At 42.5% G+C, this 21,374-nt stretch overlaps 1 protein-coding gene across 1 annotated transcript in view; it reads left to right on the top strand.

The window, feature by feature from the left end:
* LOC126481883 (putative serine protease K12H4.7) overlaps nucleotides 1-21,374 on the top strand; it is a 55,932-nt gene that overhangs the window by 23,604 nt on the left and 10,954 nt on the right. The window contains exons 4-5 of the mRNA XM_050105843.1: nucleotides 12,195-12,330; nucleotides 19,292-19,572. Coding sequence (XP_049961800.1) covers nucleotides 12,195-12,330; nucleotides 19,292-19,572 — 417 coding nt within the window. The remainder of the gene's footprint in view (nucleotides 1-12,194; nucleotides 12,331-19,291; nucleotides 19,573-21,374) is intronic.

Genomic DNA, 21,374 nt, shown 5'->3' with positions numbered 1-21,374 from the left:
AGAGGGACACCTATTACTCTGCCGGAAACACGCAGTTGGGTACCTAAACGCAGAATAATACAAGCAAACACTTCCAAGCTAACCCCGCCACGTGTAACTAACCTTCATCAAAGTCAATACATTAAGACAGCTTCCTTCTCAACGTCGGAACGCAGCACAAAGCATCTCTTCGACTTTACCATATCAAGTCCCGAAAAAAAATTGTCCAAGAATAATGACAAACTACTCCCAAACGAGAAGGACTACATGTCTCACAACCGCCGTGAACGAATACTATCGGTCGAGAGCAAACCAACTGCTCAAAGACGTGAGTTTGTCGCAGTGAGATTGCTAAAGACTTTGTATCAATAGACCGAAACTACGTAGAACCAATTTTCGTAGATTTTAGGTAATATAAGCATCGCATTTCACAAAATGGGAAATTGTGCTGTGTAGAAATGAAAGTGCTGAGTAAACAGGTCCCCCTCATCACGAGTCAGGAATTGCGAAAGCTGGGGACGAAGGAACCACTTTATCTCGTCACAGCACGGAGTCGGTGATAGGTGCAAGCTTGGGCAGCAGATGCGATAGGTACCGCTCTCTGATGTGTAATGCCTTCCCTCTTCCGCTAGTTAACAATCGGCTTAATCCCTCCATGGAGACGCTGTCCGGTGGGCAAGGCGTTGTTTTTTCCCACATACACGTTGTCTATTGTCTTCGATGAGCAGCATCAATGTAATGAACTGCCTGACAAAAAAAAATTAGGCCCCAAAAGGGTAGGAAGGAAACAAACTGAAATTTCACGTGTTGAGGGGGTATGTGATGTTATTTCAGTGATTAGAAAACCGACGAAATGGCTGGCTCTGAGCACTGTGGGACTCAACATCGGAGGTAATCAGTCCCCCAGAACTTAGAACTACTTAAACTTAACTAACCTAAGGACATCACACACATCCATTCCCGAGGCAGGATTCGAACCTGCGACCGTAGTATTCACGTGGTTCCGGACTGAAGTGCCTAGAACCGCACGGCCACCGCGGCCGGCAAACCGAGGAAACTTTTTAAACAAATTTGCGGTATTATCCCACTTATCAGTGCTATGCTTAACCCCCTCTGGCCTCTATGCATCCACAGATTCGCTTGAGAACGGTGTCATAAAACAGTTCTGTACTGTCCTGAGACAAGCCGGTCCACAGCTGCTGTAACTGGCCCTTGATATCCTGGACACTGGCACTGGGACAGAGTTGATGTCCGAGCTGTTCTCGTACATGCTCTGTCAGGGACAGAACTGGGGATCTTGATGGTCACAGGAGTTCCTCAACATGATGCTGAGGGTTCTTACAGATACGCCGAGCGCGTGGACGAACATTGTCCATACTATCGCATGAGACGATACACGCGAGGACGCAGAATATCCATGACATAATGTTACGCCATCAGAGTTGTCTCAGTCACTACCAGCCGTGACGTGAGGTAATGCCTGATGGCTCCCCCACGCTATGATGCCGCTAGTAACGTCGCTGTGCCTCTCTTAAACAGTGAAAGAATGGGACCTCTCCTCACTTCATCGCCGTGCTCGCCGGCGATACTCGTCCGGAATAGGACGGCACTGCGGTTCTTCACTGAACACAGTGTGACACAGCCAATGACAGTCCTTGCTTCCCAGTCACGACACCACTAAGATGCGCTGTTAGTGTTGTGGTGCTACCTTTCCAACCATTGTTGTGGGATGACACGCAGTGTTGCTCGCAGCCTATTACCTGGAATGGCAGATATAAATGTGAAGTGGTTACCATGTACTTGGTGTATAATATGGGACCCTACTTTGTGGGAGTCAGTAATGGTCGATCGGGAGCTTGATGACAAATATGCCTAACCTCACTTTCCCACGCAGTCCACCATCTGGGCACTGTCACATGTGAATGCCTAATATGCATATTGCGCGGTTGACCAGTCAGATAAATGGAGACCGTCAATGAGATTCTTTCAAAGTCTGTCAGGTGGTGATAACTCGTTCTCATATCAGTATGTGGCATCTCCGCATCCTTACCAGTGACCACTCAATACCTAACGCCTTCACAGCTCTTATGTATGCTATCGGGCCTCATAATAAACACTACACACGAATAACACAACGCAGTCTGGTGGATGTTGTACCTATTATAGAGAATTGCAGCTCTAATCATTTTCATATACGCTGACGTGTGCATATACAGTGTTGCAGTGACGTCCGATCGTCTTCATGGTGTTTCACATTTTTTTCAGGTACTATATTTTGAATGTGATACGCTCATTTGCGTCATACAGAGAAGGGTAAAAGCCATGAACCTACTATAACTTTTATTCCACAATATTTCAATTTTTGCATGAAGATATGGTATGTCACAAAATATTTTCAACGACATTAATTACTGATTTATTGACTACAGCAAGTCATCTTTCGAGATAAATGTAACCTGTTTAGTTGAAAGACCTTTTCGAAATTGAAACTGTTTGCTTACTGTGTTTTTCTGCACTCAGTGGTTACAAAGTCTACAGTACATGACTCTCTAATTTTTTTTTCTGAAAATACTGGCAAATATAAGAAGGGACGGTGATTCTTTGCTAATGCTATTTTCACTAATCTTATTTTTCTGAAGTGGTTTGACAACAGTATATGTAAGTCTGTCTGAGAAAGCAGCATTTTCAAGAACTTCTTTACAAAACTAAGTTAGTACATAACAAATTTCACCTGAATAACATTTTATTGTTTTACCACTTATGTATTTCAACAAACTGAGCATTTTTTTTTTTTTTTTTTTTTTTTTTTACGATTCAGCCCGTCTTTTGGAGATATGAGATGTAGTTTCATTTCATAAAACTTGTTTTTGAATGCGTCTTTTAGAAGCTTCAGAGGAAGTGTTACGACGTAAATAATACGACAGTGACAGACAGTGAAATGGGATACACAATCAGATGTTTGTGGTACGTTCCTGTGGGACCAAACTGCTGAAGTCATTGGTCCCTAGGCTTACACATTACTTAATCTAACTTAAACTAGCTTACGATAAGGACAACACACACACCCATGCCCGAGGGAGGACTCGAAACGCTGACGGGGGGAGCCGTGCGAACCGTGGCAAGAAGGCTCAGATCGCGCGGCTACCCCGCGCTGCAGATGTTTAAAATTTCAAGAACGGAATCATGAGAAATATCATCTGTCATGAAATGGAAAACTAGGACACCACAAAGTGACGACACACATCAGAGTGAATGCAGGGATCCTACTGTAAAAACTGAGACGACAGTCTACATCTATATCCAGGAAGTCACCTTGTGGTGTGTGGTGGAGGGCACTTTGGGCACCACTGTCACTTCCCCGCTTCCCTGCTCCAGTCGCAAATGGTTTGTCGGAAGAACCATTGCCAGTAAGCCTACATGTGGGCTGTAGTCTCACGGTCTTTTCGTGAAATATACTTAGAACAAACCTACACATTTTTTACTCTTCTAGGAATCTACGCTCTCGAAACATTAACGGTAAACCACAATAGGCTGATAAGCCACCTAAATGAAATTCAAATAAATTCTTCTCGGGCATCTCTGGGTCCTCGTCTCGCTGATCGTTCCCTAGGCTACCTGCTCCGCCGTTTTGTTGATATTGCTCCATTCTGAATTTTCCATTGCATCTTCTTCATCACTGCAGGACTCAGTTTGCAACCTCAACAAATGATCAGTCGGCACTGGGTACCATTACCTAATAGTTTTCCTGCAGAAACCTAGAATTTTCGGTCTTCCAAGTCGGAAAGTACCTTGGCGGCAACTGAAGTGTAGCAAGGGAACACCCACACTGTTTCGCGTTGCGGCATTTAACACTGTGGTCTGCAGGTGTCTTAGCCGCATCCGTATCACATTCTCTTGTGTAAACTGGTGAGAACCCCTACAAGTGTTTATCTGAACTCCTGGGTTGTCAAGAAAGCTGGAACCCGAGAACAGATCCGCTTGTTTGCAAAGGGAGTGTCCGTGAGCTTTGCGGGCGTTTGGCGCTCGGCAGTAGCTCTTTGGTGTCAATCGTTAAACTGGACAGCCCTTTCAGAGCCAAACAAACAATTCAGTTAAACAGTACTTGTCGGACTTTCGGGGGAAGTCTCACTGCATCTATGATCTATGTGTGGAGTAAGAGGAATTCTCTTATTCTGAGCACTTTGCAGTGAATTATTACGCTATGCAAGATCGAAACGAATTTTTGAAGACGTTAGATGATCCAAAAGATGAATTGAAACTTTTTATTCAGCGAAAACAATTGGTACACATGTTTAATACAGTAACGAAAATTTTCAGCCAGGTCAGTATTTGCAAGAGATATTAGTTAATATGGCTTCATGAAGATTGCACATTTCATGAATTCTCGGACCATTTTAATCCTACACTTGAAGAACGTTTACAGGACTTGTTAGAAAGCATTATGATTAAAATAATAAAAAAGTAATATTCGTAGGAACCAAAAATCCTCATCATTAATGCAGGATCCATATTTTTGTTGGAAGCAACTAGGCCTTTCTCTTGAAAGTGCTACGGTCCATGCCGCTGCCATGCATCACGTATGAATTCATCTGAGCAGTCTTTGTCACTCACTGTGCTAGAATCGTAACCAGTCGATAACGTCATGCATGCTTTGATTAACATTTAGGTGATTAATCTCATATTAAAAGGTGCGGAAAGGAAAGAATCAGGTTTTCAGTGCAATTGTTTCATTTAGTTTGCTTGAAACGCGACAAGTTCGTATGGTACAGTGTGTTTCTGAAGTGGGAATCACCTGTCAATGGCAGGGATCTGAGGCGTTACATATCTCTTCGATGTTGACAAATAGGCAACCCAGGCACCATTTGATACAAGAGAAAAGACCAATACAATGGAGTATTTGCCCAAAATGATTTCTCGATTTTCTTACCTTATTTCTTTACAATAGAAACATTATCCAGGATATCAGACCACGCAACATGCTTAACTCCTGTTCGTTTTCCACCTAGAATATAATTTCTTCAGGAACAATGAGGGTTAGCACTTATCGTCAAAACGACCTTTTCTTGTACTACTTGTTGCATGATGTTTCCTAAACACTTGCTTGAAGTTCAGAGTTAAAGATTTCTAAGCAGTTTCAAGATTGCGGTCCCCGTTTACTGTATGAGCGGGTATGGTCTCCCTGACGTCATCTTGTATAGTAACGTGTTTCGTGAAACACATTTCAAGAAAGCAACCCACAGGACTCTAGCTCCGTTAAAAATAATTTAGATCCACTGTTGTACATTAATTAGCTGCACGTTCCATGCATCTTTTGAACTGCTGTCTTATCGAAATGATGAGAAACTTGTCAATTTACGACAATTGTATAGATGATTAGTTTCAGTAGAAACCTGCAGTATGTGCCAGAAGAAAGGTCCGATTTGAATATAGCGATGATTCTATTGTAAAACAGTTTGAATCACAGCAGCAAAACTTCTGCTCACTGTCATTTCACGCACAGTTCATGTTCTGAAAATGATGTGCTCTAGGTGGCCATCACTGTTGCGTTGACATTCAGACAATCTGCGATGTAAACCGTGTTTCGGCATAAATGGTGTCTTTCAGTTCCACGATTTTCTGTAGACTTCTAGCGCATACCTTGCGTTAGAGGAACCTCCAGAGGAAGTAATCACAGACCGATAAGTTGGGAGGTCTGGGAGGCCCCATTCCCAGAAACGACGTGCTTACCAAACATTCTCCGCACGGCTGTCACTGAAATTTGAGGACAACGAGCCGTAGCACCATCCTGCTGAAATCGTGGCAGCATACCGCTATGACGTGAATGCGGTTGCTCTCCATGTTAATCCTCAAAAAACGAAAGAACCGATGATACCAATTCAAGAGACAGCACGCTATACAGTGCCTTTGTGACTGTGTAAGGGGCGTTGACGGAGTTCGTGAGAATTATTCTGGCACCAGTAACGGTACGTTTGTTTGTTGACATAACCACTGAGATGAAAATGTGCCTCGTCACTCAACTATAATAAATTTGAGAAGCCCTCTTTGTCCCTAATTTTAATCAACTGTTCAGGGTACAGAGTCATTCGCTTTTCATAATCATTTTCATTTAACTATTGCACAACGTATGTCTCATATGTTCGCATTGCGTTAAATTCTGCGCAAAATACGAATGGACATTCACATTATAGTCTCAATTTGTTTCATAGAACGCTTTGGACTGTTGGTTACAACATTTCGCATTTGGTGGCCAGGCGACACAGGCTGTGTCGCCTGGGCACCAAGAGCTGTTGCAGGACGATTTGATTCACGGATGCAGTTATATGGCTCCTTCCGTGCCTAGCGATTTTACGACTATGACGAGTGGGGCCTGAAGATGGCATCAATTTAATGCCGAAACTGGTAGCACATAGAAGTTCATAAACTAAAATAAATTTCTACAATATATACGGCTGTTGGTAAATTATTTCATCAAGATCTTCAGTTTCGGTTGACGGAAACCCTATGTAGTGTGTACCATACATAACAGACGACGAGGAGAACCACTACACTGAAAAGAATTATAGCAGTGGAAGCAGAAGTATTATTTCTTCTCAACTGAAATTACTAGCAGACATTAGTGTGGTTACAACTTGTTCAATAACAGCCAGTTCGAAACCTCGTACTAAAATATGTTTTCATACGTAATTTTATGTTGACAAGAAACACAACCGTGCTAGCATACAGCCCCTGAACACCGGACAGTGCGCCTGTGTCATTCATTAATTCATAAACGTTTTTCTTCTTTTGGACAGAGACACATCCTTCTGTCATATGTTACTCTCGGCTTGATGCTATTCAACAAATGTCTTCTAAATTTCTTGCGTTTTAATGATTCACAAGAACTCAAGAAAGTCATCAACCAAATACATCAAACATTTGCTGCAAGAGCAGTACTTCAGCATTCCTATATGCCCCACCTGCAGCAGTAAAGATTACTTGCTTTCTCATCATTGAAACTACTGGTCACGGAGGAGGCAAGCTATTGTAATTCGCGATATGAGGTAACAGTAGACGAATGTTGTTAGAAAGCCTGTAGTGTAACAGCTGCGGCTATTCAGTACTAATGAACTCGTCAAGCTGGTAGGTTAGATCCCGTATGCGCTCCCCATCGAGTTCGTGTTCTGACGAGAGCGGGCTGGCCATGGTGGCTCTTCCTCACATAACAGCTTGTTCCGCCAATCTTTAGGGTGGACAGCCAGCACTTTATAGCTGCTGATGGAGATCACTCTGGCAAGCCGCGAAATCCTTCATCGGTTATGCTTATCGCACAGTCTACATCTACATCTACTCGTACATAAATACCCCACAAGCCACTATACAGTTCATGGCGAAGATACTTTGTACAGATACTAATCATCCGTTTTCCTGTTCCACTCGCAAATGGTGCGAAGAAAAAATCAGAGCTAGGAAGGCCCTGCTGGTCCTGTTTTGGATTGTTATGGTTGAGCAGTTTTGTGTGACGGGTGGCATGGAATTAAACCGACTGCTAGTGTCAGTTGGTAGACCGAAGGCTGGTTTGTTCCTGTTAATGATATTGGCAGGTGACGTTTTATGAATCATGGTCTACATCTCAGTGGGAAATAGCAGGGGAAATTGGCTGTGTTAACAGTATAATCTTTAAAGGGGCACTCTGCCACCAACTGGCATAGTCTCGCAGTCACTAACGTCAGGGCTGTAAATTTATTAAAGTGCACGTAGATTTCAAGCTGTAGTATTAAAAGAAGTAAATATACTGTAAAATATTGATCCTAAATCAAATGAAAACAGAAAAGTTAAAGTAAATTTATTGCACCAAAATGTTAGAGGATTAAATAATCAATTAACTGCAGCCCTAAAATAGTACAAATGCAATATTTGTTTCCGAATATCATTTGGCCGTGAAACAGATATGATGAAGATTGATGGATATAACTTTGCATCCAGTTACTGTAGGTAAGGTATGGAGAAACAAAGAGTTGCCACATAGTTTGATATCCACAGATACTTCAGTGGTCATCATTTTGAAGTTTGTGTTTCAGTAGTAGAATGATGGTAATAGTTACTCCCGCCGTACAACAAATTAATGCAGCATTACGCATCTTAACTTCCAAACAAAATGAGATACAACTAACAGCAGATTTTTATTTACATTCAATAGAGGATACCTATTCTAGCAGAATAACTGGCTCTACTAACATTTCATATATTCTAATTCCCCTCACACAACTTGCATCAGTTATGGGAACCAGCTGTAAGGTTACTTATAATATTTTTATTGGTGCATTGAGAGTGTTAAGCAGTAGTGTAATTCATATAGTTAATGATATCTCAGATACTAATGGTCAAAAGATTAAATTTGATTTAAAGGTGCATAACATAAAAAAGTGAACTGGTAAACTGCAAGACTAATAAACAAAACAAAAAAGGACTGGAGAAATTGAAAAAGCATTTGCGAAATACACTCTAGAAAGATATATACTATATACCCAATGTTAAAAAATATGTTATGTATTATGTAACATAATAATGGATTACTTTGAACATTACTGTCCTAAGAATGTTGAAGCAGATCAAATAATCCTGAAAAGTGGAATACAAATGGAAGCAGAATGTTGTGCAACATTAAGAGAGTGCTACTTAGTATCAATCAACATAGATGACATCGGAGTTAAATCACACTATAAATTACACTGTAACATTATAAACAATGTCATCAAAATATCAGAATAAGAAGCTTTTCCAGAAACTGTATAAGATCTGTTTCGAACATGTTAAAAAAGGAAAAAGAGATCAGTAAACTGATCAAAGTTAATCCCAAAATTGTCTGTCAGTACTGGATAATGTACGAAACATTTCCTTAGTAGATAGCCTGAAGCATACAAAAACAAGTTGGATAAAATTAAACAACATCCTATATCTCTTAAGAAGGGTAGACTCTTATGTTCTCTTGAAGAGCAAGTGACACCTGATTATGCCCAATAACTAGAAAAATGTTATTCAGGTAAGCTCCGTTCTATATCAACTTAGTCCCATAAAGAATCTCTTCATAATGACGCAAACTTAAAAATACTGTTGCCAGACCTCTTCACAAAAATAGGATGTATAATGTTAGTAAGGAATTACCATCTCATCTGATGACCGCCAATATTTTCAAAATAATTAGAAGAAAATGTACAATGGACTTTTTAAATACAGAATACAGAGAAACACGATTAGTAAGCAAACAGTTTTGATATCAAAAAGGGCTGTCTACTAAACAGATTATATTTATCTTGACGAATGACATACTGCAGTAAATAAGTAATTTGTATCATTGAGAATAATTTGTGACCTGCAATGATACCTCATGGAAAAATTTAAATTTTGTGAAATAAAAGGTCAGTAGGTTAATGGTTTTCACCTTCTCTGCATCGCAGAAATCAGAGAATATCAGTTCCATGTCGATCACATAGCAATAGGCACTCAGAATTTAAATTACGAGGTACAGTGTACCACAGGATTCTGTTGTGGCTTCTATCGTTTTTGATAAACATAACTGAACTTTTACTAGGATTATCAGAGTGCGTCAGTTTTATCCTTTTGCATTATATACAAAACAAGAATAAAAATCAGTACCAGTTCCTTTACTGAAAATTTTGCTAAGAAAATATTTGAAAATATTTGAACTCTCCTAGCTTTAAAATAGTTTCTTCAAACAATGAAATACATGAAGTAGAAAGGACTAATTTCTTGGGATGGTGGTCGTGGTTGTTGTGGTGGTGGTGGTGGTGGTGATAAGTTCCTATGGGACAAAACTGCAGAGATCATCGGTTCCTAGGTTTACACACTAGTTAATCTAACTTAAACTAACCTACGCTAAGGACAACACACACACCCATGCCAGAGGGAGGACTTGAAGTTCCGAAGCAGGAAGCCTCACGAACCGTGGCAAGGCACCCCAGACCACGCAACTACCAAGAGCCGCAAGTTCTTGGGGGTAGGTGAACACATAGATCACTAACAAGTGGAAAACCTACATGTCAGAAGTAATGAAGAGCTTTAGTTAGCTAAATTTGCTGTATACATGATGATTTAAAATTGAAAAAAGAACTAGTTCATTGTACATGTTTCGATTTACTAAATCGCTGTTTGATACAGAAACTTGCAATGACATTATTCAGAGCAACGTAAGTATGTTATAAGAATTAAATCTAGTGTTAGGTCCAGACTATCCCCAAGAGGCTGTAGGGAAGCAGCCTACTCACGCCGTATAAAATTCACATCAGTCTTTCCATTGTGTGCCAGCCTAGTCCGCTGTAACTAGCTCTGACGTCATAAATGTTGCGCAATACTTTAAAAATCAAGTAAATAACCTGAAACGCTTCTAGCATGTCAGTAGTAACATTAAATCAATATGTGTTGAATATCAGTTCAATAACTTACACCATTTTCGAAATTTGGACGTTTTTCTGCAAAAATCATTGGCGCAACAGAAAAGAGCTAGAAACTTAAAAATCTATATTTAGATTCCTTTTTCATAATAATTTAGTAGAAACAGTATTCTGGATCTCACAAATTAAAATTTTAGTTGAAATTCATGATTTTCTGGTTTTTGTCTTAGAAATTAAGGAAGCAAGATAGATTAAGTAGGCGAATAAATAAAGCTATGATGTTTACATTTAAGTAGAAGGGAGATCCGCTATAATCATAAAGATGTGAGAAGTTTCAACTGAACAACTATCAAACTATAGCGATAGTGTACCTCCAAATGGCAAGTTCAGAGCTCATCTACTGCGTGTAGTGTAATTAAATTAATTCTCTCGCCCAAAATATTTGACTTAGTCACGTCAGACTTTTATTATGATTACTTACCTGTGTGCTGATTGCACATTTAAATTGAGAGCTTCATCGGCCATCAGCAAAGGAAGCAATGATTTATTCAATATCTTAAAGTGGTGCATTACTAGCCCAGCGGCTAGTGTAGAGAGCGGATTTGATCAGGCGTTCCCTCAGCCGTCCGCACCGTGGCTTTATATGTAAGAATGCTGCGCGAGAGAAAAAGGCCCCAGTTCTCTCCAGACGCTGATTAGCGCACCACCTGTGCCGGGAGTCGCGTTGCGTCGGTTCAAAAAATGGTTTAAATGGCTCTGGGCACTATGGGACTTAACATCTAAGGTCATCAGTCCCCTAGAACTTAGAACTACTTAAACCTAACTAACCTAAGGACAGCACACAACACCCAGCCATCACGAGGCAGAGAAAATCCCTAACCCCGCCGGGAATCGAACCCGGGAACCCGGACGTGGGAAGCGAGAACGCTACCGCACGATCACGAGATGCAGGCGTCGCGTCGGTATCATTGCTATAAACAGCCTTGGATGCCGTAATAAGTTACTAGGGATATGCGTAACCATGAAATCGTTTTCGAGTGAAGTGTTAATTCTGGGATGACTTTAATGATCCATCTTCAGTTTGCGTATGTCGTATTTTCACGTGCCGCCGCGGGAGAGACATTCTACCGTTATTTAGCGTGGCGTTTGATGAACATTATCATCAAATTATGGCGAGCATTCACTTAAACATTAAATTTGAACAGGTATAGTTGCATCAGCGCATTAGACTCTGAACTGCTCTGGTAGTTGGATTGTGTGGATTCTTTTTAGTCTGTGATTTTCAGAATATAGTGAACATTTTAGAGAGAATGGTTTTTGATTATGAATCTCAGACAATCTCCTAATCCCTCAGAGCTATAAGTTGTAGCTATAAAAGTATTTCTCAGATGAAGTGGGCACTAGGAATTCTAATTACAGGCTTCACGTTTTGCAAATCACTTTGTGGTTGCCAATATTGTAGTTAGAGAGCCAGTGTTGAGAACGGCAAACAACAGCATAAAAACAAAACATTTAAATAACAATTATTCCACCTGCCGCCCCACAAGACCTCTTCAAAAAAACTTAGAATTAGCGCCATTGTTTCACTTTGCCAACACAATATTTTCTCTTTTCTAAAAGAAAGCACAACATCATGTTTACTTACCTATGTAGAATTTTGATCGTTCGTTGCTACACAGCGATGACGAAAATAAATGCAGCATTAGTTTGTAAAGCCATTCACAAAGTAAGGAGATCCTGTTGTGTGTTGGAGTGAAGGCAGCTGTAAACAAAACGCTACAGAATGAATGCATTCAGGTGAATGACGTGGCGTGTCTTCCGTTGCAGAGTACCTGGAAGTGGTGGCCGAGAGCATGCAGACGTTTGACTCAGAGTGTGTGTCTGCTGTGGCCGAAGCCACACAGGAGTTTGAGGAGCTGCTGCAGAGTGACGCCGGAGTCTCCTCCATCAACGAGATGTTCGGGTGAGTTGGACACTGTGGGGCTGGGGCTGCTGATTCCACTGACCTCTTCAGCGAGTGGTAGTATTTGATTACTAGTTGCTCCTGACTAGCACCGCAGAAAATTTTAGTAGCATACGATGGCTCTGTACACAAACTATCGTTATTCAAGTTCCAAAAGTTTGTTTAGAGATTTTCATATTGGGGTACAGATGGAAATCGTGCATATACGTTACTTCTGGTAGAATAATAATGATGAAGTTCGAAAGACGCGCCAGAAGGAACTATCCGAATGCGACGACATTAGTAGATGTAATGTACATGTACAGGCAAACAAAAGATAAAAATTTTTGAAAAATTGGATGATTTATTCAAGAGAAGAGTTTTACAGATTGAGCAAGTCAATAACCGATTGGTCCACTTCTGACTTTATGCAAGCAGTTAATCCGCTTGAACAGTTGAGCACCCATAATCCCCCAAGACACGCATTATTCGGCTTGGCATTGATTGAGAGAGTTACTGGGTGTTCTCCAGAGGGATACCGTACCAAATTCTGCCCGATTGGTGCTTTAGTTGGTCAAAATCACGAGTTGGTTGGAAGGTGCCGTCCCTAATGCTCCAAACGTTCTCAGTTCGGGAGAAATTCGCCAATTGTGCTCGCCGAGACATAGTTTGTCAAGCACGAAGATAAGCAACAGGAAGTCTCGCCGTGTGTGGGCAGGCCTTATCTTGTTGGAATGTAAGCCCAAGCCCATGCCATAAAGGACGAGAAAACGGGGTGCAGAACATCGCCGATGTTCAGGGAAGAGAGACGAAAATTTAGTGGTCTTGGGGAACTGGAATGCTGCGATTGTAGGAAAAGGAGGCGAAGGAGTAGTAGTAGGTGAATATGGACTAAAGCGTAAGGAACGAAAGGGGAAGCCGCCTGGTAGAATTTAGCACAGAGAGTAACTTAATCATAGCTAACATTTGATTTAAGAATCATGAAGGAAGGCTGTATACATGGAAGAGGCCTGGAGACACTTATTATTTAATAGTAGGACAGAGATTTAGGAACCAGGTTTTAAGTTGTAAGACATTTCCAGGAGCATAAGTGGACTCTGGCCACAATTTAATGTTTATTAAATGTAGATATAAACTGAGTAAACTGCAAAAAGGTAGGAATTTAAGAATATGGGACCTGGATAAACTGAAAGAATCATGGGTTATAGAGACTTTCAGAGAGCGTATTAGGGAAGAATTGACAAATATTTGGGAAACAAATACAGCAGAAGAAGAATGGGTAGTTTTGAGAGATGAAACAGTGAAGGCAGCAGAGGATCAAGTAGGTAAAAAGAAATCGTTCGGTAAAAGAAGAGATATTGAATTTAATTGATGAAAGGAGGAAGTATAAAAATGCAGTAAATGAAGCAGGCGAAAAGGTATAAAAACGTCTAAAAAATGAGACCGACAGGAAGTACAAAACTGCGAAATAGTGATGGCTAGGGGACAAAAAATTAAAGAGACATTTGGAGAGAAGAGAGCAACCTGTATGAATATTAAGATCTCAAATGGAAAACCAGTCCTAAGCAAAGGAGGGAAGGCAGGAAGATGGAAGGAGTATTAGAGGGTCTATACAAGGGCGACGTGCTTGAGGGCAATATTCTAAAATGGAAGAGGATGTAGATGAAGATGAAATGGGAGATATGATACTGCGTGAAGAGCACTGAAAGTCAAAAAAATGCCCAAGGAGTAAACAACATTCCATTAGAACTACTGATAGCCTTGGGAGAGCCAGTCGTAACAAAACTCTTCCATCTGATGGGCAATATGTATGAGACAGGCGAAATACCGTCAGACTTCTAGAAGAATATAATAATTCCAATCCCAAAGAAAGCAGGTGTTGACAGGTGTGAAAATTACCGAACTACCAGTTTGATAAGTCACGGTTGCAAAATACTAACACGAATTATTTACAGACGAATAGAAAAACTGGTTGAAGCCGACCTCGGGGAAGATCAGTTTGGATTCCGTAGAAATGCTGGAACACGCGAGGCAATGCTGTCTCTACGACATATATTAGAAGATAGGTTAAGGAAAAGCAAACCTACCTTCCTAGAAATTGTAGACTAGAGAAATCTTTTCAGAACGTTGACTGGAATACTCTCTTTCAGATCCTGAAGGTGGCAGAGTTAAAATACAGGGAGCAAAAGGCTATTTACAATTTGTACGGAAACCAGATGGCAACCATAAGAGTCGAGCGGCATGAAAGGCAGGCAGTCGTCGAGAAGGGAGTGAGACAGGGTTGTAACCTACCCCGATGTCATCCAATATGCATATTGAGCAAGCAGTAAAGGAAACAAAAGAAAAATTTGGAGTAAGAATTAAAATCCATGGAGATGAAATAAAAACTTTGAGATTTGCCGACGATATTCTAATTCTGTCAGAGACAACAAAGGACCTAAAAGAGCAGCTGAACGGAATGGAACGTGTCTTGAAAAGGAGGATATAAGATGAACATCAACAAAAGCAAACCGAGGATAATGGAATGTAGCCGAATTAAATCAGGTAACGCCGAGAGAATAGATTACGAAATGAGACACTAAATGTAGTAAATGAGTTTTGTTATTTGGGGAGCAAAGTAGCCGAATTAAATCAGGTAACGCCGAGAGAATAGATTACGAAATGAGATACTAAACATAGTAAATGAGTTTTGTTATTTTGGGAGCAAAATAACTAACGATGGTCGGAGTAGAGAGGATATAAATTGTAGACTGGCTATGTCAAGGAGAGCGTTTCTGACGAAGAGAAATTTGTTAACATCGAGTATAGATTCAAATGTCATGAAGTCATTTCTAAAAGTATTTCTATGGAGTGTAGCCATGTGTGGAAGTGGAACATGGAAGATGAACAGTTTAGACAAGAAGAGAATAGAAGCTTTCGAAATGTGGTGGCACAGAAGAATGGTCAAGATGAGACGGGTAGATCACGTAGCTACTGAGGAGGTACTGAATGGAATTGGGGAGAAGAGGAATTTGTGGCACAACTTGACAAGAAGGAGAGATCAGTTGGTCGGGCACTTTCTGAGACATCGAGGGATCACCAGTTTAGTACTGGAGGGAAGCGTGGGGGCCAAAAATAGTAGAGGAAGGCCAAGAGATTAATACGCTAATCAGATTCAGAAGGATGTAAGTTGCAGTAGTTATTCGGAGATGAAGAAGCTTGCACAGGATAGAGTTGCGTGGAGAGGTGGATCAAAGCAGTCTTTGGACTGAGAACCACAATAACAACAACAAACATAAAAAACTTACAGAAGATTACGCTGCAAATGCTACAGTTTAATCTCACTGTCATCTTGGATGAGACATTGTTTATGAACCAGTTGGCCCTCCTCGTAATTGGAGTTAGGGATATTCCTTGTGACGATAACCCTGTGGAATATTGACCCATTCCTCCATAGCAGCCTCTTTGAGGTCCTGTAGCCCTGTAAGGTCTCTGGTGGGACAGGACGGTTTGCAAACCGTTCGTTTTATCATGACGCATGCATTCTCGATGCAGGTGAGGTCTGTAGAATATAGACACCGTTGCATCCGCAAGATTCTATGCTCCAGTAGGAAGGCATTCACAAGATTATGACGACGAGGGCGTGCATTGTCGTCCATAACCTGAATCGTGCTCCAGTATATACACCAAATCTAGCCACAGTCCGTGCAAATATGTCGTACCAGTACTTCAGTCATCCTCCCATGTGGCACAAAGGGTGTCCTGCGACCATACATGATTCCACGCTAAAATATGACTGAACAGCCTTGATAATAGCGGTGGTATACGGGAGTTAGGGTGTAACCGTTGTCCTCGTTGAATCCGTATACGAATATTAATATTGAAACTTCCTGGCAGATTAAAACTGTGTGCCCGACCGAGACTCGAACTCGGGACTTTTGCCTTTCGCGGGCAAGTGCTCTACCATCTGAGCTACCGAAGCACGACTCACGCCCGTTACTCACAGCTTTACTTCTGCCAGTATCTCGTCTCCTACCTTCCAAACTTTACAGAAGCTCTCCTGCGAACCTTGCAGAACTAGCACTCCTGAAAGAAAGGATACCGGGAAGGTAGGAGACGAGATACTGGCAGAAGTAAAGCTGTGAGTACCGGGCGTGAGTCGCGCTTCGGTAGCTCAGATGGTAGAGCACTTGCCCGCGAAAGGCAAAGGTCCCGAGTTCGAGTCTCGGTCGGGCACACAGTTTTAATCTGCCAGGAAGTTTCATATCAGCGCACACTCCGCTGCAGAGTGAAAATCTCATTCTGGAAACATCCCCCAGGCTGTGGCTAAGCCATGTCTCTGCAATATCCTTTCTTTCAGGAGTGCTAGTTCTGCAAGGTTCGCAGGAGAGCTTCTGTAAAGCTTGGAAGGTAGGAGACGAGATACTGGCAGAAGTAAAGCTGTGAGTACCGGGCGTGAGTCGTGCTTCGGTAGCTCAGATGGTAGAGCACTAGCCCGCGAAAGGCAAAGGTCCCGAGTTCGAGTCTCGGTCGGGCACACAGTTTTAATCTGCCAGGAAGTTTCATATCAGCGCACACTCCGCTGCAGAGTGAAAATCTCATTCTGGAATATTAATATTGTCAGAGTGGAGACTGTGACTTTGTGCCCCACTATTACCCAATCCACAAAGATTGGTTTCGCGCCCGTGCGACACGAGCCTCTCTCCGAAACCGATTTAGAGGAAGAGCTTTCAAAGGTTTTTCGGAACCTAATCCCTGCTCATGGTGCCTATTTCGTATCGTTCGTGTTGACACCTGCACTCCTGTTGCTGTTTGGAACTGCCGCCGTAAACTTGTTGCATTGTATTTATGGCTTCTGCGTGCTCTTATATACAGATATACGCATCTGTTGTTTTTCTTCCTCGGTAACTGTCGCCCCTATTCTCAGCTAACCCTGCCACTAGAAACTTGCTCCAGATTCTGGAGACATTACTTTGACTCAAAGCGACATTCTCTGCGGCATCCCTTACAGAGAGTGTACAGAAACTCTGATCATACGTTATTGTTGTCGGGCCCATCTTGAAGGGACACAACTGTCTTAAAGATCCATAGCACAAGTATTGCGATGCTTGCAGATGACACGGTTGTCATAGACTGCACATATTGCCCCCTCACTGCAGTTTCGTCGTCTGTTTCTGTTAGAATTACATTGCACACAAACCCATGTATTGAAACGTCCGCTTAGAAAAATTGTCAATGACTCTGCTTAAACAGACACACAATATTTTTAGTGCAACGCAATCTGACTTTTAATAATCCCTACAAAAGAATGGCTCTGACTAACAATAACCTATACCTTTCATGAATGACTTACCTCACAAAAATCTTCGTTACTCGAACTACTGCAATACAGCGAGCGCCACTACTGCCAGCTAAATAAAAGATTCTAACTACTGAAGGGACTAACTAATGATAGGCATAGTTAGCAAATGAAAGATTTTGACAAAGAACAAACAATGTATTTACCTTAATAGTGTTCAAAAGTCATAATATATATCAGTTCATGACATCCAGTCTTACAAATTTACCGTCTCTGACGGACACACGTCCAGATCATCCGCTCTCAAAACTCCGCCATCTCTCTCCCCACATCCACCACTGCTGGAGGCTCACCTCCAACTGCGCAACGCTACGCGCTGTTAACAGCCAACTGCCCAACACTACAACAGCCAACAACAATGCAAACCAGCCACAGACTGCACACAGCACAGCCAGTGATTTTCGTGCAGAGCGCTACGTGGCGTTACCAGTAAAAAAACCTATACAGCCTACTTACAGTATTAATAAAATGATAATTGCACCCTAGCTGCAAACAGGCGTTGAGATACATCATTGGGGACTCGTTGAAAATATGTGCTCCGATCGGGACTCGAACCCGGGATCTGCTGCTTACATGGCAGACGCTCTATCCATCATTTTTTTATTTCCTTTTTGTTAGATATAGTTCGTTGCGTTTGGTCTAGGCAGACTTCACAAGACATCCGTTAAAGTTGATCGTCGATTTCTTAGTTGTTGTTTTTTTTTTATTACAGAGGCCAATCAGCCCTCTGACCGAACACGCTGAGCTACCGTGCCGGCTATCCATCTGCGCCACCGAGGGCACAGAGGACAGTGCGCCTGCAGGGACTTATCCCTTGCACGCTCCCCCGGAGACCGACATTCCCAATATGTTCACACCACTACATTGGTAGTGCGTCTGATAGATGTTTGCCCATCAGACTCATTACTCGTGTCAGATTAATCTCCCAAGTCCCGTACGAGTTGGGGCATAGTGCGTGCGTTCCCACAAGAAGGTCAATGGCCGGGTAGCCATATTTTAACTATATACGAAGGTAGTATCTGTTCCCGAAAGAACAAATACTATTGAAGACCGTGCAGCGTCTCTAGAATGAAATGATAATTACATCGACACCCTAGCTGCAAACAGGCGTTGAGATACGTCAAACAACATACATACATGGGCAAACATCTGTCAGGCGCACTACGAATGTAGTGGTGTGGACATGTTGGGAATGTGGGTCTCAGGGGGAGCGTGCAAGGGATAAGTCCCTGCAGGCGCACTATCCTCTGTGCCCTCGGTGATTCAGATGGATAGAGCGTCTGCCATCTAAGCAGAAGATCCAGGGTTCGAGTCCCAGTAGGGGCATACATTTTCAACATGTCCCCAATGATGTATATCAATTCCTGTTTGCAGCTAGGGTGTCGGTTTAAGTATCATTTCTTTCTAGAGAAGCTACACGGTCATCAATAGTATCTGTCCTTTCGGGATCAGATACTACCTTCATATATAGGTATTGATATCTTAACTTATTCCTGGATCATAACGTTCAATATAGAAGTTTCGATAATATGTAACAGTTATTCTGACTACTATACGTAAGCGCTTGGGGACATTGAGGACCTTACTGTAAGTGTTTCGAGTACAATGGGGTGGAGTTAACTGTTGACCACTGACTCTGCGCAGGCTCTGCTCACCGCTGGACCTGTCCAAAGAGTACGATGTGGCGGGGCTGATCAGTTTCGCCGCCAACAATTTCTCCGGGCTGGTGCAGTACAACGCGGTCGACAGCACCGGAATGAGCACCGTGCAGCAGTACTGCGAGGCCCTGCGCAGCACCAGCGGGGACTCGGCGCTGGAGCGCCTCACCAACTACTTGGGGTTCGATGGCGAAACATCCTGCGTCGATCCCGACTACGAAGCTTCTTACCAAGACTATCAGAACACTGACTGGAGTGGTGATGGCAGTGAGTATTCCACTCGTATTCAGAGATTCTCAAAAGAATGTTTAGTTGTAGTGTCCTCCACGAATCTTTTTTCCAATAAACCTTGTGACGTTCCCAACGCGAAAGGTACACCATTGGCCATTAAAATTGCTACACCAAGAAGAAATGCAGATGATAAACGGGTATTCATTGCAGAAATATATTGTACTAGAACTGCCATGTGATTACATTTTCACGCAATTTGGGTGCATAGATCCTGAGAAATCAGTACCCGGAACAACCACCTCTGGCCGTAATAACGGCCTTGATATGCCTGTCAATTAGTCAAACAGAGCTTGGTTGGCGTGTACAGGTACGGCTGCCCATGCAGCTTCAACACGATACCACAGTTCATCGAGAGTAGCGACTGGCGTATTGTGACGAGCCAGTTGCTCGGCCACCATTGAACAGACGTTTTCAGTTGGTGAGAGATCTGGAGAATGTGCTGGCCAAGGCAGCAGTCGAACATTTTCTGTATATAGAAAGGCCCGTACAGGACCTGCAGCATGCGGTCGTGCATTATCCTGCTGAAATGTAGGGTTTCACAGGGATCGAATGAAGGGTAGAGCCACGGGTCGTAACACATCTGACATGTAACGTCCACTGTTCAAAGTGCCGTCAATGCGAACAAGAGGTGACCGAGACGTGTAACCAATGGCACCCCATGCCATCACGCCGGGTGATACGCCAGTATGGCGATGACGAATACACGCTTCCAATGTGCGTTCACCGCGATGTCGCCAAACACGGATGCGACCATCATGATGCTGTAAAAAGAACCTGGATTCATCCGAAAAAATGATGTTTCGCCATTCGTGCACCCAGGTTCGTCGTTGAGTACACCATCGCAGACGCTCCTGTCTGTGATGCTGCGTCAAGGGTAACCGCAGCCATGGTCTCCGACCTGATAGTTCATGCTGCTGCAAACGTCGTCGAACTGTTCATGCAGATGGTTGTTGTCTTGCAAACGTCCCCATCTGCTGACTCAGGGATCGAGACGTGGCTGCACGATCCGTTACAGCCACGGGAGTAAGATGCCTGTCATCTCGACTGCTAGTGATACGAGGCCGTTTGGATCCAGCACGACGTTCCGTATTATCCTCCAGAGTCCATCGTTTCCATATTCTGCTAACAGTCATTGGATCTCGACCAACGCGAGCAGCAATGCCGCGATACGATAAACCGCAATCGCGATAGGCTACAATCCGACGTTTATCAAAGTCGGGAACGTGATGGTATGCATTTCTTCTCCTTACACGAGGCATCACAACAACGTTTCACCAGGCAACGCCGGTCAACTGCTGTCTGTGTATGAGAAATCGGTTGGAAACTTCCCTCATGTCAGCACGTTGTAAGTGTCGCCACCGGCGCCAACCTTGTGTGAATGCTCTGAAAAGCTAATAATTTGCATATCACAGCATCTTCTTCCTGTCGGTTAAATTTCGCGTCTGTAGCACGTCATCTTCATGGTGTAGCAATTTTAATGGCCAGTAGTGTACTACGAGAGTTGAGAAAGCTGCAGAGTAGATTCCAACGAAGCAAAATTCTAGCAAAACGCGAACGAAGCCTAAAGAAGCGTGAAGACGTCTTTACCATACTTTGTTTATCATAAGAACAAACCTGATGTAAACAAACACAAACGCGATGGTTGGTCAGCAGTCGTAGCACACGTACGTTGGTGTTGGTACGCTGTTGGAAGTAGGTCCTACTTGCTTATTAGTTATCTTATTACTATGGCACTGTAAATGAAACTTCAAGGTATTCTAATGTATTAACAGTCATCA

Source organism: Schistocerca serialis, chromosome 5 (genome assembly GCF_023864345.2).
Source record: "Schistocerca serialis cubense isolate TAMUIC-IGC-003099 chromosome 5, iqSchSeri2.2, whole genome shotgun sequence".
NCBI lineage: Eukaryota > Metazoa > Arthropoda > Insecta > Orthoptera > Acrididae > Schistocerca > Schistocerca serialis.
Note: the sequence above shows the minus strand (reverse complement) of the source record. Positions and strands in the feature narration are given on the sequence as shown.